The sequence below is a fragment of the Phalangium opilio genome, unplaced genomic scaffold (assembly GCF_054372755.1).
Source record: "Phalangium opilio isolate 3A_F unplaced genomic scaffold, DU_Popi_V2 ptg000650l_1, whole genome shotgun sequence".
In the NCBI taxonomy this organism is placed as follows: domain Eukaryota; kingdom Metazoa; phylum Arthropoda; class Arachnida; order Opiliones; family Phalangiidae; genus Phalangium; species Phalangium opilio.
In genome coordinates this window covers 514,903-537,457 of record NW_028324245.1, presented here as the reverse complement: position 1 = coordinate 537,457, position 22,555 = coordinate 514,903, and the positions used below count along the sequence as shown (strand labels likewise).

The 22,555-nt window shown below is 35.2% G+C and overlaps 8 protein-coding genes, 1 long non-coding RNA gene and 1 pseudogene across 12 annotated transcripts; 3 read left to right on the top strand and 7 right to left on the bottom strand.

Moving 5' to 3' along the window:
* Window positions 1-196: 196 nt before the first annotated feature.
* On the bottom strand, window positions 197-4,837 carry LOC149588450 (ubiquitin carboxyl-terminal hydrolase 2 pseudogene; annotated as a pseudogene). Its single transcript, XR_016379982.1, has 2 exons — window positions 4,370-4,837; window positions 197-2,690 (listed from the first exon to the last, which is right to left on the bottom strand). The product of XR_016379982.1 is annotated as a ubiquitin carboxyl-terminal hydrolase 2 pseudogene (transcript).
* A 91-nt stretch (window positions 4,838-4,928) lies between these two features.
* Window positions 4,929-7,464, top strand: LOC149588449 (uncharacterized). The gene is made up of 7 exons (XM_089862693.1): window positions 4,929-5,191; window positions 5,251-5,376; window positions 5,437-5,557; window positions 5,630-5,710; window positions 5,782-5,902; window positions 6,223-6,319; window positions 6,394-7,464. The coding sequence occupies exons 1-7, from the start codon at window positions 5,080-5,082 to the stop codon at window positions 6,408-6,410; spliced, it is 675 nt and encodes a 224-aa protein (XP_089718819.1). The 5' UTR covers window positions 4,929-5,079; the 3' UTR covers window positions 6,411-7,464.
* On the bottom strand, window positions 6,529-9,500 carry LOC149588448 (uncharacterized). The gene is made up of 11 exons (XM_089862686.1): window positions 9,341-9,500; window positions 9,119-9,250; window positions 8,964-9,059; window positions 8,777-8,907; window positions 8,527-8,704; window positions 8,320-8,453; window positions 7,923-8,246; window positions 7,549-7,847; window positions 7,366-7,469; window positions 7,159-7,296; window positions 6,529-7,101 (listed from the first exon to the last, which is right to left on the bottom strand). The coding sequence occupies exons 1-11, from the start codon at window positions 9,366-9,368 to the stop codon at window positions 6,902-6,904; spliced, it is 1,764 nt and encodes a 587-aa protein (XP_089718812.1). The 5' UTR covers window positions 9,369-9,500; the 3' UTR covers window positions 6,529-6,901.
* A 103-nt stretch (window positions 9,501-9,603) lies between these two features.
* On the bottom strand, window positions 9,604-10,546 carry TfIIA-S (general transcription factor IIA subunit 2). The gene is made up of 4 exons (XM_089862729.1): window positions 10,374-10,546; window positions 10,167-10,271; window positions 9,964-10,093; window positions 9,604-9,894 (listed from the first exon to the last, which is right to left on the bottom strand). The coding sequence occupies exons 1-4, from the start codon at window positions 10,443-10,445 to the stop codon at window positions 9,866-9,868; spliced, it is 336 nt and encodes a 111-aa protein (XP_089718855.1). The 5' UTR covers window positions 10,446-10,546; the 3' UTR covers window positions 9,604-9,865.
* Window positions 10,547-10,653: 107 nt separating this feature from the next.
* On the top strand, window positions 10,654-11,186 carry Ccdc56 (Coiled-coil domain containing 56). The gene is made up of 2 exons (XM_089862730.1): window positions 10,654-10,896; window positions 10,984-11,186. The coding sequence occupies exons 1-2, from the start codon at window positions 10,710-10,712 to the stop codon at window positions 11,049-11,051; spliced, it is 255 nt and encodes an 84-aa protein (XP_089718856.1). The 5' UTR covers window positions 10,654-10,709; the 3' UTR covers window positions 11,052-11,186.
* Window positions 11,162-14,106, bottom strand: LOC149588445 (sterol O-acyltransferase 1-like). Of its 3 annotated transcripts, none has more exons than XM_089862727.1 (14): window positions 13,861-14,106; window positions 13,648-13,749; window positions 13,463-13,578; window positions 13,330-13,392; window positions 13,154-13,261; window positions 12,938-13,089; window positions 12,749-12,876; window positions 12,617-12,692; window positions 12,440-12,539; window positions 12,089-12,362; window positions 11,924-12,022; window positions 11,726-11,858; window positions 11,523-11,662; window positions 11,162-11,280 (listed from the first exon to the last, which is right to left on the bottom strand). In XM_089862727.1, exons 2-14 carry the CDS (start codon window positions 13,696-13,698, stop codon window positions 11,197-11,199), a joined length of 1,524 nt encoding a protein of 507 aa, XP_089718853.1. In that variant the 5' UTR covers window positions 13,699-13,749; window positions 13,861-14,106; the 3' UTR covers window positions 11,162-11,196. The 3 variants fall into 3 exon arrangements, 2 of the variants coding, with proteins under 2 accessions (XP_089718853.1, XP_089718854.1); XM_089862728.1 differs by having other exon boundaries at window positions 13,648-13,710; XR_016379994.1 differs by lacking the exon at window positions 13,861-14,106 and having other exon boundaries at window positions 11,347-11,662; window positions 13,648-13,816.
* A 287-nt stretch (window positions 14,107-14,393) lies between these two features.
* On the bottom strand, window positions 14,394-18,851 carry AGBE (1,4-alpha-glucan-branching enzyme). The gene is made up of 12 exons (XM_089862726.1): window positions 18,673-18,851; window positions 18,202-18,371; window positions 17,436-17,551; window positions 17,239-17,367; window positions 17,028-17,172; window positions 16,869-16,959; window positions 16,600-16,809; window positions 16,084-16,537; window positions 15,848-16,019; window positions 15,585-15,769; window positions 15,365-15,495; window positions 14,394-15,291 (listed from the first exon to the last, which is right to left on the bottom strand). The coding sequence occupies exons 1-12, from the start codon at window positions 18,768-18,770 to the stop codon at window positions 15,126-15,128; spliced, it is 2,067 nt and encodes a 688-aa protein (XP_089718852.1). The 5' UTR covers window positions 18,771-18,851; the 3' UTR covers window positions 14,394-15,125.
* A 182-nt stretch (window positions 18,852-19,033) lies between these two features.
* LOC149588443 (uncharacterized) lies at window positions 19,034-19,855 on the bottom strand. The gene is made up of 5 exons (XR_016379976.1): window positions 19,583-19,855; window positions 19,401-19,508; window positions 19,307-19,342; window positions 19,184-19,234; window positions 19,034-19,118 (listed from the first exon to the last, which is right to left on the bottom strand). It is a non-coding gene; the product is annotated as an uncharacterized LOC149588443 (long non-coding RNA).
* Window positions 19,856-19,894: 39 nt separating this feature from the next.
* LOC149588442 (sulfotransferase 1E1-like) lies at window positions 19,895-21,595 on the bottom strand. Its single transcript, XM_089862666.1, has 4 exons — window positions 21,095-21,595; window positions 20,823-21,034; window positions 20,547-20,768; window positions 19,895-20,480 (listed from the first exon to the last, which is right to left on the bottom strand). Exons 1-4 carry the CDS (start codon window positions 21,468-21,470, stop codon window positions 20,166-20,168), a joined length of 1,125 nt encoding a protein of 374 aa, XP_089718792.1. The 5' UTR covers window positions 21,471-21,595; the 3' UTR covers window positions 19,895-20,165.
* A 37-nt stretch (window positions 21,596-21,632) lies between these two features.
* On the top strand, window positions 21,633-22,259 carry Dph3 (Diphthamide biosynthesis 3). The gene is made up of 3 exons (XM_089862682.1): window positions 21,633-21,840; window positions 22,003-22,077; window positions 22,139-22,259. Exons 1-3 carry the CDS (start codon window positions 21,733-21,735, stop codon window positions 22,211-22,213), a joined length of 258 nt encoding a protein of 85 aa, XP_089718808.1. The 5' UTR covers window positions 21,633-21,732; the 3' UTR covers window positions 22,214-22,259.
* Window positions 22,260-22,555: the final 296 nt, after the last annotated feature.

Sequence of the window (22,555 nt, the reverse complement as noted above, 5' to 3'; positions counted from 1 at the left end):
TTGTAAATTTCTTCATACAGTTTCGTACTAATTTCGAGGAAATAGGCCTAAAGACCTATTTTCAACTTAGTTTACCAGATTATGTCTATGGGGCCATTTCCAAGTTTTCAACAACGTAAGGTACTAAACACCCGCGCAACTTTGAGAAGTAAACCTGTTGAAAATGGTTATTTAAAATTGACATAAACATCACAACTTATTTAAATAACAATGAACAAAAATGTGTTTTATTGCGGGAATAACTTTTTAAAGTAAAAAAAAAAAAAAAAAAAACACAAAATTAACCTAACTAAAAAAATGAATAAACCCAAAACAATTAGTTTTACAAAGGCATGGCCATAATAATTAATAATAATAATAATATACTTTAACTTCCATTGGAAAGAGATCGTGTTTATCATATTATTTAATTAAAACTAATTACCTATAAACTTAACGAAAATAATTATGCGGAATGATTTGATTTTTTTTTTCTTTTTAAAGGACAAGTTTCATCCATATACACACGAGTCTCGTTTCATCATTATTAAAAGTTTGAACAAAATTTTATCACGATAAATTCAAAATATTTAATCTCTACGAGACTAATCCTTTAGTTTTACTAAAACGGTATTTGAAATTAAAAATAATAATAATAATAATAATAAAAAAATTATAACATCAAAACCGCCCTAACATCGATATATATATATAATATTATACCGTAAACAAAAATTTGTTGAGCTTAACTATACCCTAATTAACTTGAATGGGTCATGGAATTAATTAATTATTATACACGCTCCTATTTATTTTAATACCTAAATCTTTTTTTAATCAATACTAAATTTTGGCTCTGGATTTAATGGTAATATTTAAAGAGAGAGTGTAGAGCCACTGCAATTTATTCAATTCCTCTTAAAATTGGTTAGGGACAACTTTAATTTATTATTAATAGTTTAGAAATATAAATTAGAAGGAAGAAAAAAGATTGCGGCGATATTTGAGAGTTCATAATTTTGAACTGGGAAGAGAAAGTTCGTAAAATAGAATGTAAGCGTTGGAAGAAACGATCTCGGAAGAGTCAATGGGCGTGACTGAGGCGTCGTTAAAGTCGTACCAGATACCGCTATAAGGATGACGACATTTAGCGGTGTAATGTCCGGCCCCGGCGAAGCCAGCGTGATCTATGACCGCGTAAAGGTCGTACAAGGGGGCCTCGGACGAACGGGTGACCGTACCGCGAGAGCAATACCGCGTCAAATCCAAATCAGTGACGGGGTAGTCGATGGAAGCGTTGATTTTGGTACCTAGATTACCGTGAGACGAGAATCTTTTCAAGTGTAAGACCAGAACTTTGGGAAATCTCTGAACGGAGAAGCGTTTCGAGCATTTGCGTTTAGCGTCGCACCTCAAGCAACGAGGTCTCTCGCCGCCATCCAAGAATTCTTCTTCCATGAAGATATCGAAACAGTGGTACAAGTTGGCGTCCCGTTTGTTCGTCGGTAGGGGCAAAGACAGATCCCAAAACGGGTCGAAAGTGATAGAATTGTGACCGCAGACGGTGCACGTTAGAGTACTGCGCAACTGTCCGACGAACAAGTCAACGACGACGCTATTCTCGAAAGCCAAGTAACTCTTCCAAGCGGCTTCCGCCTGACTAGTTTCCGCCGCGAAAAATACGCTGTGGTAATTGTCCTCTTTGGATGATCGCGAAAGTTGGTGTCCTCCGCGGGAAGTCGAAGAACCGACCGACGACGATATCGAAGCCGCGGCTCCTCGCGTCGTAGCGTTGGCCCTATTGACCTCGTCGTGAACTCCCAGCAACAAGTAACGTAAAAACTCCTGGGCATCTTGCTGAACCGAACCGTCGAAACGTGGAGAAAAACGTCGGATTTGTTTGCGAAATTCCAAGCAATTAACGGGCCCTTTGCCACCGGATTCGCGCTCCCATAGGTTCTTCACTAAGGCGGCCAAACTTTCGGTTAAACCGGCGTTACGTCCGTTATTGCGATCCCGGACGAAGGTGTCGCCGAAAAAGTATTCCATCATCATCCTGGTGTGACTCAAGCACTGAATAGCGCAATTTATGAAGCAAAAGTTTCCAAAATTTAACAGTCCGCGCGTTGCCGAAGATATGCGCGGGTAATTACTACCGCCAGTAGAGGATGAACTACCGCCGCTAGATTTACTTTCGTAACTTAAAGGACGCCAATATTCGTCGGAACCGGAGCGACTCGATCGATACTGGTTCAGTAGAGAATATTTGGAAGATGCGCTGGAACCACCACTCCCGCTTTCGTAACCGTTCGAGTAATTGTCGTAGTAATTAGGGCTATCGTTGTCGTAACTACCACCACCGTCACTGCCCCCGTGTCGTTTCGACGCGTGTCCGGTGGACGACGATTTGTAAGACCCACCGCTATCGCTGCTGCCCAAACTCGACGACCTTTCAACTTGGTAACGGTTGCGGTCGCCGCTCTGTATAGCGTTCGGTGGCGGGGGCGAAGGATCGCGATATTGGAAATTGTGATATTTTAAAAGTTTAGGGTAAGCGTTTTGCGAACTGTCCGACGAACTGCCATTACCGCCACCGTTCAGATCATAACGGTTCATAGAGTTTTTGGAATGAAGTTTTCTTCGCGTAGAAAACATTGTCTATTTTTGTCGCGTTAATCGAGGTTTCGTTCTCACTGAGACTGAACGCCACACTGTTTAATTTTAAATAAAAACAACACCGCGTTAAGCGTGATATTACGCAAATACGCTAAGCAAGCTGAATATGAACAACTTAATGTTAATACCCAATAATATACTCTGTACACTTTCTGAAAATCCGATTACTCTCTTAATTAAATTGCGCTTGACCTTTTTTTGTTCAAATTTTCTTTTCAATAAATAACCCTGATAAACCTGTACTATTTGCCAAACTAAAACCTTAATCAGGATTTACACAACGTACGAACAGACTCAATTTGAACAGACGTTTGAAATCGAAACATGTGCGCGAAGCGAATGATATATATCTAACCTATATGAAAACATACGCCCCCTCAACCAAAACATCACCCTGAAAAGTAAATTTGATATAAAACTGTTCAACGACTCGCCCGAGCGCTTCACGTGCGTGATAGTCACGTTTTGATAAATTCAGACTGAACATAAACCGGGGGAAAAATGGCAGATAAAAAACAAAATCAAGTACAGAAGTCAGAAACCTATTAAACGCGCTCTCAAAAAACCTACTTAAATAAATAAAAAAACTCACAATCCCAGGGAATATACCACACGTAAAAATTACAAGTATCCAATTCGTCGAGCTAAGCAATTACTATATATACTAAGAGTCGGGTAGAAGCGGAGCTCTGAAGAGTCTCTCTCTCTTCCAAAAGCCCCGGTCTATTCTATTGTATAAAGAAAATCTAGGCAACTTCTGCCTCTAAGCAAACGCCGAGTAGACGAAAAATTCCATTAAAAAAAAAAAAGAAAAGAAACCACGCGACTCTGGTGCACCTGTATAATCTTTTCAACTACAACTAGATTTTGATCTTTAATCCTTTAAGTTTCCTCATAGATTAGGACTTTGGGATAATAATTACAATCGTAAAAGTACGAGCAAGGTCTAGGTATAGGCAATGATTGAAGGTTATAAAGACAGTAAACTCGTAAAATGATTTAAGTTTGACTATATTTCCTCTATTTAAACGTCTAAAATAATATAAAATGTCGTCAAAAAATACCTGTACATCTCTTTTTAGGCCTACACGCTCGACACTGGTCTGGTCACCCCCTACCTACCCTTGGGAGGAGGAAAAGGGAGATAAACCATCACCCGATCGTCATTTTCAAGTCCCCCTGTTCTGTCTAAAAAACACCCCGGTTTTTGTAGCTAAAATATCCCGAGGACATCATTTTTTTTCTTTAAAACAAGAACGAGTAGATTAGGATTTAGAGAATTTTGAAAGAGAGAGTTTACAAAAATTTAGATCACCGCGGGCGTTTTTACGAATATGACGACACGATATTACGACGCTCGGAATTTATTCCAATTACTCAATTGTAATAATGATATCAGAATGCGTAACAGAATAATTCAACTGATAAGACTATTGAAACACTGATACTAATAACCTACACCTAAATTTAAAAATATGAATGGCCTTTCTACCACCATCGCGTCAAAGCAGCCTTCAAAAAATTATCGTAGTAAAAAAAGTAAACAACATTCAATGATTCAACTAACTATGCAGTCTGCAGACACTGAAGGTGGATCGTTAAGCCTTTGCGGTGGAAAGTGATTTTTTTTTACGTGAGGGAAGGGTTAAAGCCGGCTTATTGCATTACGCCATAACCAATTTGGTTAAGAAATAAATAAAACTATATAACTTACGATCATTTGAAGTTCGAGCGATGACTTGCCAGAAAATACGTTCTTCTTCTTTTGAGGGTTACCATAAATTTGATTGTACCGAATAATAAAGCGCGAGATAATTTTTACACAACACGGCGACCACGGAACGCGCAAAAAATGTAAATGGCCTTCGCAGACTACCTTGCCGTCATGGAGGAAGAATACAAGGCTACGAGAAATAGGAGGATAATTAAGAAGCGCCGTAAACGGTAGCGCCGCAAAACGGAGAGTGCAGTAACTAAAGCTTAAAAACAACGTGAATAATTTGCTAAACTTAAAATATTCAATTCTGAAAGTATTTCTCCGAGTAAATATTTGTTATATTAACTTATCTGAACTACTTGGGTAAAACTCTAATGAATTGCATATAGTTTTTAAGCTAGTTACTGCATTAGTGGTACTGTTCTTAACTGTCCTCTCCAGTACATAATTGTATCCTTCCTCCATGCTACTGTCTACAACTTCGCCCTTATCCCTGCTTCGCCGATGAGCTGCGGCGGATGACGTCACGCGTGGTTTATTATTTTTTTTTTTTTTGACCACAGATGACGCGACTGTTATAGGGGGGGGGCGGGGCAATTCAAATTAGCATCGTCTGCTAATGACATTTCCCGCCTTTTTCGTGTGTAGCTGCTGCTGTAGCCTAGAAAGTCTCGGTGTAAGTTTAATACTTATTTTAATTGCTTAAAATGGACTCCGAAAAATTTCATAAGCCGGAAAGGCGCAGATCTAGTAGTAGACGGAGTAGTCTACATCCTAAAAGTTTAACTACCGGTGTGTCTGATTGTATGCTAGGCCTTTGTAAGTTTTCCCGCCCGCCAAATTTAAATTGAATTAAGTTAAAGTTCCAGCATTTTTAGCTGAAGATGCGACTCCCGAAGAAAGGTTCATCGAATTACAAGTTGCAGCTTTCAAAGCGGCATCCGAAAGTGTTGCAGAGGCTTACAAGGATAATAAAGTCTTATATCATAGATTACTTGTTCAAGGTCAGCTAAAATGATATTTGCACTGTGACTTTTGCACTAACAATGTTTACAACATTACAGGGGATGAAGCTAGCAAAGATTTTGGTTTGGAACTAAGACATAACCCTAATAAAAGAGACAATATAGAAACTGGTAGAGTAGAAAAGCCAGAATATAAGAAAATCAAAGCTTATATTGAAAAGTACACCCTCTCTCTTAAGTCTTCCTTAATTACCCTAAACTCTGTAGCTAATTACACTTTCCTTATTTCTAGATTAGAAAACGAAGTTCAATTGTGGCATGATACATTGAACAGAGAAGTTAAAACCTGTGAAAGGCTAAAAAACCTAAAAGAGTAAGTCAGTTATTCTTCACATTTTAATTGTTAACTATTTAATAATGCTAATTTTAAATTAATTATTAAAGACACGTAGAGAAAGATTTGAAACCTAATCCCGATGATCTGGTTGAAACTACTTGTATACAGTTGAATTATTTGGAATTAAATCAAGAGATCTCAGACTCTTTTCTTGAACATGTTATTCTGGTAATTAATTATTATAATTACTAATTAGCAGTCTTATTCCTGATCAGCGCCACCTACCCATAGCGGCGACTTTGAGAACTACTGTAAATGGCAAGCAAATCAGATGTCGCTAAAATCTGGTGACGTCACTGACGGGCACTCTCGGGTCTTACCAAAAATGACGTCACCAGATTTTAGCGACATCTGATTGGCTTGCCGCTTACAGTAGTTCTCAAAGTCGCCGCTATGGGTAGATGGCGCTGATCAGGAATAAGACTGCTAATTAGTTACCTAATTAATTCTTGAGATGACAACTTAATCTTGTTTAATTATCTTTAAAGGAAAAATTTGAAAGGCAAAAACTAAGAGAACTGGAGAAGGAAAGAGACTTATTAAAGAAGGAAAATGATTTGAAATTTGAAAAATTGATTAAATTGGGTAAGATAGATAAGATAGTACTAATCTTAATTAAAATAATTAAATATACTAATTGCGTCCTTATATTTTTTAAGCTTATCTGGAAAAATAAAAATAAAGCTTAACAAAATTTTTAACTAACAAAATGAAATGTAAATCTTGTAATTGTCTAATTTGTATATAAATTAAATATAATCTAACAGAATAACGGTGTTAAAAAAATAACTCTATGAAATGTATAACTTGTAATTTCAATTATTTGTAAATAACTATGTTGATATTACATTGATATTGTCAGTGCCAATAAAAAAAAATAATATACATACAGATAATAGGAATAATTGTGTCCCATGTTAATTTCAATGAGGGTTTTGTGGGCGGGGCTTCACAGAACTTACAATACGTCACGACCCCTTTTCTTTCTTACTGTCATTTCATTGGTTGGAAGCACCGAGATATTATTGGCGAGGTAAAATTCGTCATACATAATGATTAGTATACATTAAGTGAAAATGGCTAGCTACACAATCATTCCAATTAGCTGTATGCATTCCCGGTAATATCGTGTTATTAGTGTTAATTAAAATTAATATAGGACGCGACTTAATTAAAAAACGTGTTTAATATCTTCAAATCGTGTATCGGGACTGTAAAACAATGACCTTTTTGACCCTCAATGAAATCAAGTGCCTTTTGTAACGTCAAGTTGTTTAGTTTGGCATCTAACCAAACTTTGGCGGCTTTGTCAGTTTGGTTTAGTTTAATTAGTAGCAGAACGTAGTTAAATAAGGCATCAATGTTACCTGCGAATTAATTTTATAATAAATTAAAAATAATTAGTTTAATTACGCGAAACATACTGGGCCAGGAGAGTAAAGAGACTTCCAACATATGTAAAGCATCTTGATTATGTCCTTTTTTAATTCTTAAAATGGCCAAATTCCCATAAGTCAGCGAAACGAGTTGAAATACGTCACTCATGCGTTTATTTTCCGACTCTATTATACCATTAAAACATTAAAACATTAAATTTTAATTAAAAGGGTAATCAACTTATAATTTGTTACCTAAAGTGTCCAGTTTCATTTTTTTCAACTGTGGTTCCGAATCTTTGGACACTGTGATAGTATCTTTTTTATCGATGTTAAATAAACTCATTGAACTGATGATTCTGTTTTAATGAATAATGATTTAACTGTTCAGAACAAAAACAAAAAGCCCCCCGAGAGAAAAACACTTAAAAGGTTTACTTTTTAAGGATATCTTTGGCATCATTATCTAATCCTAGTTTAATTAAGGCTAATGCTTTAATTAACGAAGCTGATATACCGTAGAATCCATGTTTAGGCTTATCAAAATAACTCGAGTTTCCCTGAATAAAGTTTCTTAAAAGTCCCGGTTTATTTTCTTCTTTAGTTTCGGGAAAGTCATGGAAATTTATAAAGTCGCATATTTCCATGGCTTCCGATAAAAAATTCATATGGTAATAAGTATAAGCCATTTCTATTTTGATTTTGATTAAACTGGGACGTGAAATTATCTTCCATTTCTGAAGGAAACGTTGGTGGTTATTTAATTACAATAATTATAATTAAATTTTATTTTATTTAATTATAATTATTACTTTAGGTAGATAATCCGTATTTTCAAGCATTCTTTCAAGTTGTTTGTAAGAATCCATGGCGTTATTATAAAATTTCAGTTGCAAGTTACGGTAAGCAAAGAGATAGAGTGCTTCCAAATATGTTATGACACTCTGGCCATCACTTTCATCGTGGTAACTTTTAACATTCTTTGACGTTTGAATTAAGAGATCAAGGACGGATATTTCGGCTTCGGAATTTCCTTGATCTCTGTACTGTAGTGACAGATTCCATAAGCTGAGACAATTATCATTGTCTTCTATATAAGCTTTATGAAACCATAATGAAGCCATATTCGGTTTTCCCTACACAGAAATTAATTACGGTTTTCGAAGAATACTCGATCGACTTAGAAGAAGTATAAATATTGACCCCAACCTTTTTGGCTAAGCAACAACCGATTGTATTGAATATAGAACTCTTTAGCTTTTTATCTATAACTTGGTTTTGCGTCTTTCTAATTAGAAGCGTCGAAGCTTCCTCAAATTTACCACTATCAAGTTGTAGTTTGCCTATAAACATATCTGTTAATTTGATTCTATTGAAATTAGGCCTAGAAGAAGAAAAAACGCTATAAACACGCACTTTTCAAGTGGGTCACTTTCATTTCTTCAGATACGTCGCTTAAACTTTCAATTAGGGATAACTTATTCAAAGCTAACTCGTAATTGCCAATAGCCCCCAAGATTTTGGCTTGTGTCGTGAAGTAGTACACTCCATTCGGAGATAATTTATATAAACATGAAAGCTGGTCGTTTTTACACTATAGTACATGTTTTAGGTTTACTACTTAGGTTTCAAGGTTTGATTAGGTTTCAATTAACTATTGTCTCACCAGACAAGCGTCACCCACAAGGGATATTATTTGGCGTGATTCTTTCAACTTTTTTTCACGAAAAAGTAACAAGTACGATAAGTTTACGCAAAGAATCAAGAATGTGGAACAAAGTGTGTTTTCTATCAACCCTAAATGTTTGTGTATGAATTAAACCCTTTCTTATAGTTGAATTCAACTAGCTTACATTTAGGTTTGCCTATTAACGAGTTGATTAATGAGATACAGCAGTAATTAGTTTCATTAGAAATTGATGGTTTAGTCTCAAAAGAAGCCACGTAAACTAAAAACCAAAAGTTCTATAGTTTCTGTCATACAAATCAAAAGACTAAAATAACCCACTTCTTTCAAGAGTAATAACTAAATATTTCCATAGATTTACGCAATTCTCGCGTTCATCTTGAATTAATAATTGCACCCATTCGTATAAATATGATAATTCAAATTTTAGTCTTTGTGTAGTTGGCGCTAAGCCTAAAAATGACACCGCGAGGCTTAGGTGTAAGTTACCGATTCAACCAACCAACCAAGGCTTAAGAATTTCATTTTCAAATAAAAACTTACCTTGACTTATAAACAGTTTATCTTCCATAACATCGACTTAAAAATCGGAAAACTGAACCGTTAATATTATCAACAATATTAATTACCTTATTTAGTATCAATTCCTTCTTAGAAGCGAACAGAGCACGTGGTTGTTTGTCCACAAAAAAACCGCCCAACTCCCAACTTTGGCGCCAAAACGTTGGCTTTCCCACCAATCACATCACGTGACGGTAACCCCACCCCACCCCTCCCCCTCCCAATAAAAAAAACGTAGAAAAATATTTATTTCAAATTGTGGCTTTAATTTCTAACAACTAACGCAATAATAAAGGCAAATATTGTACAAAATATTCACAAAATGTTGTCAAAAATATTCCATGGAGAAGCTAATGGTTATAAACTGTCTGAAAATGGAATTTTTCTAACAAAATTATGATAAAGTTTTTCGTATTATACATTGAAGATCTGGTTTTACTTTAAAATAATGCAATATGACTTATGAAATCTTAAGAACATTTAAGTACAAAACACTGCCTTTCTTCTTCAATCCTTATCTTCTTTGGTATTGGAACCTACATTGAATTGTTACATTATATTTTTAAAAATGTTTCAGGCATCAAAAAAACCCAAGCAAAATATACCTTTTCCATCACAAGCCACAATTTTCATTTTATCTACTTTGACCAGTTCGTGAACTTCGCGAAATTCTACGTCTCTTAGGACAAACGTCCAAACATTATCACAGAACCTGTATGTGTTGAGATGACCAGCCTACAATTTACAAAGTTCACGTAAAGAAGAGAAATAATCAAGTGTTTCTTGTTGAATTTAAGTCATTTCTCACCTTAAATGTTAATCTAGTTTTAACTTTGTTGGCTAGAGCATTATTAATCGATTTATCAAACTGAAGGAGAACTTTTAACGCAAGTTGGGGCGATATTTGGGCACACTAGTTATGTGAAAGAAAAATAAAACCGTTTTCAGATTTCAGAAATTATTACTTAGGCCTTTGTCTAATTTTGATATTATTAATAAAATAAGTAATAATTACCAAGACCAAATCGTCCAGACTTTCCTGAAGAGTATGACCGAGAGTGGTATTTCTATATAACTGATAATTCATGACTAATCTTTTATTAAAAGCCTTTTAATTACAATAACTAATAACACACTACTTCGACTTGTCGCCTTCCGATCAAGGGTCACAAGATTATAATCTAAATCTACTACACTGCAGTCTTATTCATCCTAATGACCCAATGTGAATTATGTGATTGGCCAATATAGTAGAAAATCTCCTAAAATAGGTTGAATTTTAGAGAATCGTCTGCTTAAGGGCATCATCAGTGATTGCTCAGTGCTGGGTTGTTGACTTGTTGTCGTCGCGATGGATACGTCAGATAGATTAACAAAATTAAATTCCGAAGCCGATTTTAAGAAATTAAATCCGGCGCATCTTGATTATATGAAGAAAATCGAAAAGATGAATTTAAAAAGAGTGAACGACTTAAAGAAAACCAAGTTTAGGAACCGAACTACGGGGTTCATGCTTAGTGCGGCTGTACTTGGAATTTGTATCCTTTTTAATCATTGACCCCTGACATTATCGGATTATTTAAAGTGTCTAATTCAGATTAGATTCCTTAGATTAATAATTCTAGATGGTTATTCTATCTTCGCGGTTAAACAAGAAAAATTTCTAGACGAATTAGATGAACCACCAAAGTGAAAACAAGCCTTATAATGATTACATAAGCATCTTTTAAGAATGTTAATTCTTTGTATATAGAAAAACAATTTCTGTTAAAACTTAAGTAATTAAAATAAAATAACCATAGATGACATTAAAAACACGTTTATTAAATCTCTTTCTTTTAATTATTTATTGTAAAAAATGGTATATGCAAAACTTTGCAAGTCCAAGATCTGGGTAGCTCCAAGTATCCATTTTGAAAACCCTATTTCCAAATAAATAAAAACTCAGAATTTGGCCCACACAATGGACCATTCCATTGATTGCTCACAGAGAAACCAACACACAGGCGCGAGGACGCCCCCTAGGTGACCTCCCCCCGTCCCTATCGTGTTTGCTTCTCCTCTGGAAGGGTCTATAGGTCAAATTTCCACCGGGGGGGGGGGGGGGTTCTTTTCATCGGCTTAAAAATAGGCTTATCACGTTCAAAAATAAAAATACTTGTACCATATTAGGGCAGTTTTTTCTGGAATACCATTCCATACTATAAAGAACTATCAAAAGTCCCCATCCAAGGAATAAACTGGCCCATAGGAAAATGTTCCAGACCGCTGTCGTCTTTTTACGAGTTACGAAAACTACAATAACTATAAGAAGAAGAAAAAACTAATATTTAGGCCTAATTCTTGAGTTTTAAAATTTAAACTTACCTCCAAAAAATATGAATAGAAAGAAAAGTACTGGATAGACAAATTTCATAGTGTAAGCTAAAATATACTCGTGAATAATGGCGGAAAATAGAAAAACGCCAACCATTGCTGGAACTTTTTTGTAGCCAAAAATCTATCAAGTTACATTAAGAAAATTAATTACGAAGCCACTTAGTACATTGGCGTACGCGTAATTACCAAATACAGATCTCTATAGATGTACGCGTATAAAAAGTCATGGACTACCGTATTCCAAGTTCTATAGTACTTGGCGAATGATGTACAATTCCACCAATCCTGAATAAATTAGTCAAATTAGCTAATATACTGAAACATATTTCCCGATGTTGAAATCGTAGGTACTTTATAGAAAATTCTATCTGCAAAAGTTAACATTTCGGCAAAAGCATTCATCCAACAATGAAGAAGGCCATAAAATCCGGCAAACATTGATGCGGCCCCAACCAGAACGGCCCCGGATAAAGTAAGAATGAAACTGGCGGGTGTGAATGGTTCTTGACCCACAGTTTGAAAGATTTCAACCACAAATCTTCGGAAGGCGATGAAGGTCAAGGTTATAGTACAAATTACTTGGATCAAGTACCAAGCGACGTACTCCCAACGAATTTTATTCGTTCTAAGTTAAACGCAAAAATTAAGTTTGCGTCAAAATTAAGTTTCTTCCCAGTAGACCAAAGTAGGCTTAACACTTGCCTCGGGTATTCGTCTCGATATACGAGCGTAGGAACGAATAAAAAGTAAAGAAATTTACTGAATTCGGGACACGGACCATGCGCCTCTTTTTCATCTCCATCTGAAACCATTAACATTTTGGGATGAAGATGGTAAACGTGGACTGTAGAACTAAAAAATGCACGTTCGATTGGTTACCTTGATGGGGTTTGTACTTTAAAACCTTGGGTATGTTTTCCCTAGCGAAAGCGTACACTTTCATGCCAATCCTGCTCTAATTTCGTACACAAATTAGGTGAGAAACTAATTACCATAGAATCAATTACCTACTTGTTCGACAAGGACGTAAAACGATGTAACGGGACTCAGATCGGATTGGGAAAGTTTTTGAGCGGGTAAATAGACGAATAAAACGAAATACACGGCGTATAATAGCGCGAAAAACGCGTCCACCGGACCTAATATGATAAATTACGCTTTAATATCAATTAATTATAAGCTTGGGCCTATCCAAATGACCTAGTTTTGGAGATGGACGGCGAGTTAGAGTCCATGCACGAAAAAGTGGGAAAAATATCAATAATGAAGAAAATAGCATAGAAAGCCAAATGGAGATCCAGACGCCAGGATCTTTCACGAGCCATATTAAAAATTCAATGTCACCGTCGTATCTGAATTTAATTATAATTTAAGCCTTTAATCCGAGATTATATTAATTGATATTATATTATATACCTTTTGTTATCGGCTATGTAAAGTAGGCTAAGATTCATAAGTAAAAGAATGAAGAACGCCGTACAAATATTGTAGGCCGAACTTATATGAGAAATAGACCATAGTTCACTGCATGGAAGACCAAAATTATACAATTATAATTATAACATAGGCGCATAATTTACTCAGAAACTCACGTCAAAACGGAATTTTGCGCGACGAATTCTTTGACGGGAAGTTCTCTTCCATGTTGCGTGGTTCTAAGTGTTTAATAAATGTTGTTTAAATTAAAAGACTTAATTAAGTTTTCAACTGAAATAAATGAACTACATCGTTGGTTTCCCACGTGAAACTTTTTCATTCAAATCTGGCGCTTCATCGAAAATTGTGGTAAAAGTCAAATCCAGTGTTTTATCGACTTCATTCAAAATCTCTTGTTTCGAATTCTAAAATCATGTCGCGGAAGTGTTGAAATAATTAAGCCCAATAAACAACGATAACTATTTGAAACTCACCATGAGTTTATCTCTAATCTTCATCATGATTTCGGGACTGACTTCAGCCATTTTTACTTATTTCTAGCGAGAAATACGATTTAAAGCTAGATCGACATCGACCTAATGCGAAAAATATTTGAAGGGGCGCGTTCGAGCACTTTTGACAATCAAAAATTCGCCTTATCACGAGTTGATAGATAGGGGAACTTGACAAACGTTTAAACTACGTACCTCCCATCTGATAGTATGCTAAAAAATATTCCGATTTCCACTCGTAAAAGAGTAATGTTATTCAAATTAATGTTTCACCCACCGATAGGATAATTTAATTTTTCTATAATCAGTTTTGCGCACGATCCAATAAAAGCTAGGGTATTTTGTTATCTTATCACCGTCAAGGGCATTCAGAGGCACCGTTCTCTATATTAAAAATGAAAGCCTATACTTAGACATACCAGGAATACATACAGCTAACCGGAATCATTGCGCACTGCTAGATCCATTTTCATTCAACGTATCTAGGCGGGTTTGTGGGAGGAGCTAACCTAATCATTATGCATACCGAATCTTACCTGGCGAATAACATCTCACTGCGCGTTGCACCTTGCCCTACTCCCACCCAATGAAATCATAGTTACAAAGACGCCATCAGAATTATGCGGACGGCGTGAGGGATAGTAAGTTCTCAAGCCCCGCCCACAAAACCCGTATAGAAATTAACATCTTAGATAAGAAGGAACAATGATTAATATTAATTCAACAAATAACATTTTATAAAGTTTTTTATTATACGAAAAACATAACTAATAACACTTTTCCATACATTTCTATAAAGAAGGTTTTTTTTTAAGTCACCATTTTGGGGGGGAAGAAGAAAAAGTAATTATTGGCCTTAATTGGATGATAATATGGTTAGCTTTTAGATTTAATTTTATATTTATATATGTATGTATATATATAAGCTTGGGAGCGTAAGGGAGTAAGTATTTAAGATTACAACTAGGGAAACCAAAAAATATACCGCTAACTAATTAAAGTTGAAGAAAGCTGTCCTAAGATTTTGCATAAATTACTTACTTCCGGTCAGCTAAGGAATGTTAATTAAATTTATCCTGAAGATTAATGCAAAATAAAATTCTAGAAAATTAGGCCTAAAAAGCTATAGAAACAAGTATGCTATAAAAACAAGCAAAAGTATTAGCGTAGTAATCTATAAAATAAAACACTAAACTAAATAATTTGGCACCATCGTAATTTTTTTCAATTTAAGGGTTAGGGGATTGGGGTTTTTGTTAACTAAATGAGCTATGAATGAACACTGGTATAATCTTCCTATTATCTCGTATAATTGATATATCTTTCTTATGGCACGGTTTCTTTTAAAAAAAAGACCACAATGTTGGAATTGATTAAACTCAAAATCAAAAAAAATATATCTGAGGAACATGGAACTAGGGTTTTTTCCTTTCTTTTTTAAACTCTTCCTTATTTTGTACTTATTCCGCCGGAGCCAGGACAAACGCCATACGAGATGGCATATACACCATCATGGAGTTGTGCCTTCCAGCGTACGGTTCGGGGAAAGTGAAAAATTCAGTGTTTTGGTCAATTCGTTTAAAACCACCGAATTCTTCAGAGTCGGAGTTCAAAACTATTTTATATCTGGTAGTTTTAAAGGGTTAAGGATACTCTTAAGACATTTGGGTGGGATTTATACCATTTTTTCAAAGGATACTTTCCAGCGTTCTGTATACCTATTTTATAATCTGGGAAACTTTTAGTCGGATGAAAATTGAAACAAAAGACTAAATTGGATCTTTCGAAAACGATAACTTTGTCGTCTTCGTGTTTCCAACTAACGTAACCCTGGATTAAAATAATTAACTTTTACCTTTCAATGTGTTGAAATAAAACGCATCAATGATAAAGCAAGAATAAAACGTAATTAAAATGACCTGAGGAGCCGCTAACCAGCCATGTTTATCCTCCAAATGATTCATGGCTCTGTCAAAGTTATTCAAGAACTTATATTTGAGCAGATCATCTTCAATCAGACTCCACTGTCTTCTAGCGTAATGGTAACTCTCATTGTTACCAACACGAGGGAAATCTAACCATTCTGGGTGACCAAATTCATTTCCTATTTCGTAAAGTAAAGTAACAAGTCCAGACTGTCACATTGCAATTCGTGTTTTGGCCTTTCTAAATTATAATTTACCGATAAAATTGAGCCAGGCCTCTCCTCCTAAACCGTAAGTTAAAAGCCTAATAATTTTGTGCAAAGAAAGGCCTCTGTCAATGACAGCGGATGGAGCAGACATAAGAGACATGTGCGTGTACATTTCTTTGTCCATTAACCAAAAGGCCAATGTTTTGTCGCCCACTAAAGCCTATTTGAAGATATTCCAGTTTATACAACTCGCGTCGCAATCAACTTTTACCCTTAATCATTACTTGATCGTGGGATTCGGCGTACGCCACAGTTTTTTCCATCCACCTTCTGTTAGTCAATGTATGGATAACATTTCCAATGTTCCAATCTTCGTCCCTGGACTCCTTAAGAAGTTCGATCCACTTATCGGGAATGGCCATACCTAACCTATAATCAAATCCACCGCCTCCTTCGGATACTGGACGGCACAGAGCTGGCATCCCGGAAACATCCTCGGCTATTGTGGTAACCTCGGGATACAATTCGTGGAGCATATGGTTGGCCAACATCAAGTAAGCTAAAGACTCTATGTCGGTGTTGAAACCGAAATACTCGTTATAATCCCCGCTGAAACCGTGACCAATTCCGTGAGTAAAGTATAGCATGGATGTCACGCCGTCAAATCGAAAACCATCAAAACCATACACGTCTATGTACCAGCATAGATTAGAGAGCAAAAACCTTATAACTTCATATCTAAAAGTGTTTCAGGAACGTGTTAGGGAACATTTTTCAGTTTAAGGGTAAAGTATCATTACTGGGTAAAATCAAAGAGTCTACTGTCCCATAGAGAATGTTCCCCTCTTCCTCCGTCATGGAAGAAGCAAGAATTAGTTCCATCAAATTGATTTAAACCATCCAAAACATTTTTCGAAGCGTGGCTATGGACTACATCCAATAGAACGTAGAGACCATTGGCATGCGCGGTATCTATTAATTCTTTCAATTCTTCCGGAGTTCCGTAACGACTAAAATCATACTGGACTTTAATTTTTGATCACTAACTCAATAATCATTGTATAATAACCTTGAAGCTGCGAAGAAACTAGTCACTTGATAACCAAAACTACCGTAATAGGCGTGTTCCATGACAGCCATAATTTGAAGAGTATTGTAGCCTTGACAAAATAAATTCTTATTTCAACATCACATTAAACTAATCTAATTTTGATTGATCATTAACTACCTTGTTTAACAATTCTAGGAATGACGTGTTTACTAAAATGAGAGTATGACGCGACTTTGTACTCTTCGGAAGAGATACCAACATGGCATTCATAAATCCTTAAGCTCTTCGGTCTAGCTGGTTTATTGTGTTTAAACTTATACCTCTAAAATATCACCAAAAGTAAGTATTACGCCTGAAATTCCCCAAAAATGTTAAAATGGTTAGATACTTCATTTTCTGGGGGGTTCCAGAAGACCTGTTCATAAGCGACCTTAGCTTTTTCATCAGGTTTCACAACATAATTGGCCCATGGGCACAAACGATCCACCAGGTCCCCATTTTGAGTTAATACCACAATCTACATTTTAAGGGCGCGATGTTTTTATTCCTTAAATTTCTAAGTCATTGTTCCGTGCTAAGACAGACCTTGACTTTGCTCCCATGAGGGATAGGAGAGCTGCCATCAGCATTTGGTGGAATATTTAATTCCCATTTACCATATTCTAGCTTATTGAAGGGGTGTGACCTATCATTCCAATTATCTAGAACAAGCCCCCCGTATATGTTACTACACTGCCAACCATTTTAATGGAAAAGTTCAACGAACATAAAATTATACCTTGAAGCAAAACGAGGGGACAGTGGATCCCCTACAAGTTGGCTTTCCTTACGAACACCAGTTTTGGCTTGACGAAGGCTAAAGCCGGAGTTCGGGAGGAAAGTAAACTTGTAGGGGATCCACTGGACCCGCGATTTGCTTTAAAAAAAAAACCTTTTTCTAAATATAAAATGAAAAATATTAAAAAAACAAAAATTAACGATCTCTTATTACAAAATAATTAGCATTTAACTAGTCTTAAAAATAATCAAGGACTACTGCGCCATCCGCCATTGATTTAGTGGCGTCTGCTAGCCCGAACCTCTCACCCCCATGGGATTGGTTGAATTCTCACAGGATGAGAGCGGTAAGGGTTCAATTTAGCAGACGCCACTAAAGCAATGGCGGATGGCGCAGTAGCCCTCGTTTTTAAGACTAATTAAATGCCAATTATTTTGTTATAAGGGGATCATTTATATTTTTTATATATTTTCCTTTTATATTTAGAAAAAGGCCGTTCTTTTAAGGTACAATGTTACGTTAGCTAAACGTTTCCTATCAAGGGGAGGGGGTATAAACAGCTTTAAGTCTCACTGAAATCTCCTTTAAGATATAGGCCAATAGCACCAGGAGCCCACTCTTGACAGTAAATACCATTATCCTCTCTCCCATGCAAACCGAATGTTTTGTAACTTCGACAAAATTTAGACAATCCACCTTCATTGGCGTTAATTTTGTCTAATAATTGTTTGAAACTGCGATACCTTGAATTGCCAAAATGCAAAGGGGATTTTTAAGTTTTGAAAAACAATTTAATCAATTATTTAATAATGGCAGCCTTTTTATCATTGATATTCATGAAGGTTAAATAGCTTTCAAGGCTAATACCATCAGACCACATACATCCAATCCTCGTATGATAAGAGAGGCCCTACATACCCGTCTTTCGAGAGCTATACTAACTACTACATTACTATAGCGCCGTACTGTAACTGTACTACTGTAGTTTTACACTACAAACCCTGAAGCCTCGGTCTTGAAATTTTAAAATAAAAGTTTATTTACCTTGATTTGATTTCTAATTCGTGACTTTGTAAATACGGATCAATTTTAAAGAGTCTATCTATTTCGGGAACTTCGTAACTAGAATTACCGGGTGCCATGCTTGCGTTAATTAAATTTAAAAGAAAACTTGTCTCCTTAGCTCTTTATCGCGAACTGCCTTCTGCGTCTACCAAAATTTCTCAAGCCATGACTTCTCCCCCCCCCCTAAAATAGGAGGGTCTCTCGTAATCGACCAATCATAAAGCCTGAATTTTAGGCGCCAAATTTGATCAAGGACGTATACGGGAGCTGAAGGCCATCAATTTTGGCCTACTGCCTCCGAAACTATTTCTTTCGCTTAGATTACAAAAGTTTTATCTTTATAAGAGTACAATGTTCATATTTTAATGATTTAAAAATAAAGTTACATTTATTTTAATCTATTTTAAGGCGCTTTGAATGCATTTCTGAAAAATAGACGTATCGGGTTTAGAATAGGGCCAAATTAGGCCTACTGATAAAAACGCATTACCACGACATTTTTCATCTTAGTTTGATCAGTGTTGCTCATTTTTCCAGATTTCTTTTATATAAAAATTAAAAATGTACCTATCAAAAATCTATTTTTCTTCAAGTGAAATTATAATTACTTTACCATGGATTTCAATTTTCCGTCCATACAACTCTGCATCTAAGAAATTCGTAACATTTTTGAATAGTTTAAAAATAAAGAACGTTTTTCATTGTACCTTTTTTAAATTATTGGAGTCTTTACAAATCGCCTTTCTAAAGTTTTCATCATTTTCACCACCTTTTGGAACAGTAGATTTTCGGCATTCCAAATAAGCCTTTTTCAGCTTTAAGCGTTTAAATCATTAAATTTAATCGTAAAATAAATATAATAACGGAAAGAAAATCTTAATATAATCACCATATCAGGCAGATTATTCATGCAGCTCAAAATTTGAGTTCTTGCCTTCACATTACTGGCTAAAAAATACACAAACATTTGCGTACTTATATGAATCAAAGAGAAAATAAAAACTTACAGCACAATACATCCTCCAGTTTTTTGGATAAAACAACTTCCGTAATACAAAAATGAACAAGCAAAACCACTAAAACTTGCGCAGCCTTCATTTCTTTGACCCTAAGTTATACAACTCTGAATATTTAAAGAGATAGTCTTCAAATTACACTGAGCTTTTATTCAATCCGTTTTTATGACAATAAAACGTGATGCAACACTTTAAAACCATAATTTTTATTGTAAACACTATACAGCTGGTACAGCATTCTTATTATTACATTAGATTATGTTTCTCATTGTTTCAAAAACCCAAAAATCAGATGTTATAACTATTCATTAGTTTAATTACGTTTGCTCTGTTTGAAGTTGAATAAACAACACTGAATTGATTCAAAGAACAACTTTAATTTAACAAATGTAATAAATTCTCTGTTTGATTTGTAATTAAGTTTATTTATCTAAATTACATATTTTTTCATTTCCTTTAATCTTCCATAGAGGTTTTTATGGAATAAATAAAAGTTAAACCCGAAGGGGTCAACTTTTCCTCGATCCATTGATTAATTTTTAAATTCATTTCTACGTTGAAATAATTTTCCCAATCTCCAACTACGCCTTTTCTCATAAAAGGTTCGGCATTTTTCTTTCTAATCCCCAAATCTTCCCAATAAGCGTAATTAACACTTTTATTCTCAGCCATTTTTGTGAATTGGCAGTGAGATTCAATCTTTTTAACATCTTCTTGGGTTAAATCACGTCCTAAGAAGTTGGCTATCTTTAAAATTGATCCTGGTAAATCCTGAAGGTGAAAATTGGTGTATTTTGATTATAAAACGGTGAAACCTACACTTTTTTATTAGTTTACCTTATGCAGGTCTTCATACATTACTATTAAAACATTTTCCATGTCCCTTTTATTCCAAAATTGAGTGAAATGTTCGTCTAAAGGACCGTAAGGGATTTTATTTTGCAAGAAAGAGTTAAAAAAGTCCTCAAAGGTTCCAGAATAACTCGTAGCTGTTAAACTTTTCACAAAGTAATAAAAAGAAACTAAAGTGTCTTTTGGATTCCTCATAACATAAATTATCTGCAAAAAATGCCTAGTTGAATAAAAGACATGTAATTTGAATTTGAATATCACCTTTGGTTTTTTAGTTTCAATTTCCTTAGGTAGGAGAGATAAAGGTAGGTGACTTTTGACGAATCTCGGTGCTTCTAGTTTCTCTACATGTTTTAATCCAGGATAAATAAATTCCAAGTACGGAAACCTAGTTTCAATCCCAATTTTTTCAGCAGTTTCAAAGTCTAATGCACTGGCTATAAGATAAACTATTTCCTGTACCCACGTTGTCCCTAGTTCATCATTTAAATTGTAATTGGTGTCTTAGCTAAAGAATAAATAATTAAAATTACCTGTTTTGGGAAATGATACCACATATATGTCATCCTCATTAACGTGAAAAGTTTCTATCTCTTTTATCTCTTTAACAACAAAGTCTGGTAAAACAAATTGTTTAAAACGATAAAACATGTTAGGTTTGGCATAATGCTCGTCTAATTTTAAGAGTTCGCAGTCTTGAAATGTCTCGTTTAATTGATTCTGTCTTCGTCTTTTGAGGTACAATGCAGTAGCTAAAGTACTTCCAAAAAGTAAAGTTGAAAATAGCCTTTTGAAGCGTTTTATCTTCTTAAAACCGTTCTCTTCTTGATTATGACAACTACGGTAGATCGGGGGTAAAGTTCTAACATTTAATATCCTGTTAAAATTGCGACCAATAATAAAATTCATAATAAATTTAATTAATAATATAATATCTATGGACAAGCCGATGTTTCAAAACAGCGCCTCAAAAGATAGTCTGCTTTAAAACCACGTGGTCCACCTTTGACAGACACTGCCAACTTCAACACATAGCTGTAAGCCTGTAAACATGGGCGTTACAGTTGGCGGTAGTAAAGTTAAAGGCGGGCTCTAAATGTGATCATAGGTGGTGTTTTAATGGCCCTCGTTTAATCGTTTTCGCCAAAGATTGGTTAATTATATCTTGAAAATGACTGTGTATCACGACGAAGTTGAGATAGAAGACTTTGAATACGACGAGGAAACTGAAACTTACACTTATCCTTGTCCTTGCGGTGACAAATTTGTAATTACGAAGGTAAGTTCGTTAAGCCTTGTCACCGCGTTGTGTCTTCTGTCTTTACCTATTGCGCAATGAGCGAGCTATATTTTCCCCTGGCGCGTTGTTAACCAATGACTGACGAGTATTCGAAATGCGGGAAATTCAAACCTTAACAAAGCACGTTCTTCCGGTTTTTAGGAAGATTTGGAGAATGGCGAAGACGTGGCGACATGCCCCAGTTGTTCTTTGATTATTAAAGTTATTTATAATGAGGTATTTCATAATTATTTTTACCAAAGTTCCTGTAAAGTTGTATTGTAATTAAATATTACAGGAGGATTTTATCAAAAACGAAGATATTTTGCCAAGTTCTAATGAAGAAGAATCTGTTGTAACAATACCTAAATAATTTTTATTGCCATTATTAATAAAGTGTTAATATTTGTATAACAAAATTGGTCTTTTTTTTTTGGTTAGATTTTTACGCACACATTAAAGCCCTTTTATTCAGAAATATGTATGTATATATATGTTTATATAGAAAAAGAAGGTAAAATACGTATTGTTATCAATATACAAAACTTTTCATTGACTAAAACGAAAAAGTTAAAATAAAAACACGCTGAATATAGAGTAATTAAAATATTGGACCCTTTTATAAATGCAATTAGAAAAAAAAAACAAATTGGTCCATTTTAAATTGCCAGCCATTTAAGTACATGTAAAGAGTGGCGGCATTTTTCTATTGTTA

Excerpts from the sequence above, each read along its gene's own strand:
- LOC149588448 (XM_089862686.1), bottom strand. The coding sequence starts at position 9,368 with ATGGAAGATAAACTGTTTATAAGTCAAG. Across the intron at positions 8,247-8,319 it reads GTTGTTGCTTAGCCAAAAAG|GGAAAACCGAATATGGCTTC; the intron begins GTTGGGGTCAAT and ends ATTTCTGTGTAG. Across the intron at positions 7,297-7,365 it reads AATGAAACTGGACACTTTAG|AGTCGGAAAATAAACGCATG; the intron begins GTAACAAATTAT and ends ATGGTATAATAG.
- Dph3 (XM_089862682.1), top strand. The coding sequence starts at position 21,733 with ATGACTGTGTATCACGACGAAGTTGAGATAGAAGACTTTGAATACGAC. Across the intron at positions 21,841-22,002 it reads ACAAATTTGTAATTACGAAG|GAAGATTTGGAGAATGGCGA; the intron begins GTAAGTTCGTTA and ends TCCGGTTTTTAG. Across the intron at positions 22,078-22,138 it reads TTAAAGTTATTTATAATGAG|GAGGATTTTATCAAAAACGA; the intron begins GTATTTCATAAT and ends TAAATATTACAG.
- Ccdc56 (XM_089862730.1), top strand. The coding sequence starts at position 10,710 with ATGGATACGTCAGATAGATTAACAAAATTAAATTCCGAAGCCGATTTT. Across the intron at positions 10,897-10,983 it reads TGCGGCTGTACTTGGAATTT|ATGGTTATTCTATCTTCGCG; the intron begins GTATCCTTTTTA and ends TAATAATTCTAG.
- LOC149588445 (XM_089862727.1), bottom strand. The coding sequence starts at position 13,698 with ATGGCTGAAGTCAGTCCCGAAATCATGATGAAGATTAGAGATAAACTC. Across the intron at positions 13,090-13,153 it reads TACATAGCCGATAACAAAAG|ATACGACGGTGACATTGAAT; the intron begins GTATATAATATA and ends AATTAAATTCAG. Across the intron at positions 12,693-12,748 it reads TTTACGTCCTTGTCGAACAA|AGCAGGATTGGCATGAAAGT; the intron begins GTAGGTAATTGA and ends GTACGAAATTAG.
- LOC149588449 (XM_089862693.1), top strand. The coding sequence starts at position 5,080 with ATGGACTCCGAAAAATTTCATAAGCCGGAAAGGCGCAGATCTAGTAGT. Across the intron at positions 5,558-5,629 it reads ATCAAAGCTTATATTGAAAA|ATTAGAAAACGAAGTTCAAT; the intron begins GTACACCCTCTC and ends CCTTATTTCTAG. Across the intron at positions 5,711-5,781 it reads AGGCTAAAAAACCTAAAAGA|ACACGTAGAGAAAGATTTGA; the intron begins GTAAGTCAGTTA and ends TAATTATTAAAG.
- TfIIA-S (XM_089862729.1), bottom strand. The coding sequence starts at position 10,445 with ATGAATTATCAGTTATATAGAAATACCACTCTCGGTCATACTCTTCAG. Across the intron at positions 10,272-10,373 it reads GTCTGGACGATTTGGTCTTG|TGTGCCCAAATATCGCCCCA; the intron begins GTAATTATTACT and ends TCACATAACTAG. Across the intron at positions 10,094-10,166 it reads AAACTAGATTAACATTTAAG|GCTGGTCATCTCAACACATA; the intron begins GTGAGAAATGAC and ends TGTAAATTGTAG.
- AGBE (XM_089862726.1), bottom strand. The coding sequence starts at position 18,770 with ATGGCACCCGGTAATTCTAGTTACGAAGTTCCCGAAATAGATAGACTC. Across the intron at positions 16,020-16,083 it reads ACGCCGAATCCCACGATCAA|GCTTTAGTGGGCGACAAAAC; the intron begins GTAATGATTAAG and ends ATCTTCAAATAG. Across the intron at positions 15,496-15,584 it reads GCTGGTTAGCGGCTCCTCAG|GGTTACGTTAGTTGGAAACA; the intron begins GTCATTTTAATT and ends ATTTTAATCCAG.
- LOC149588442 (XM_089862666.1), bottom strand. The coding sequence starts at position 21,470 with ATGAATTTTATTATTGGTCGCAATTTTAACAGGATATTAAATGTTAGA. Across the intron at positions 21,035-21,094 it reads GGTATCATTTCCCAAAACAG|GGACAACGTGGGTACAGGAA; the intron begins GTAATTTTAATT and ends ATGATGAACTAG. Across the intron at positions 20,481-20,546 it reads TGTATGAAGACCTGCATAAG|GATTTACCAGGATCAATTTT; the intron begins GTAAACTAATAA and ends TTTCACCTTCAG.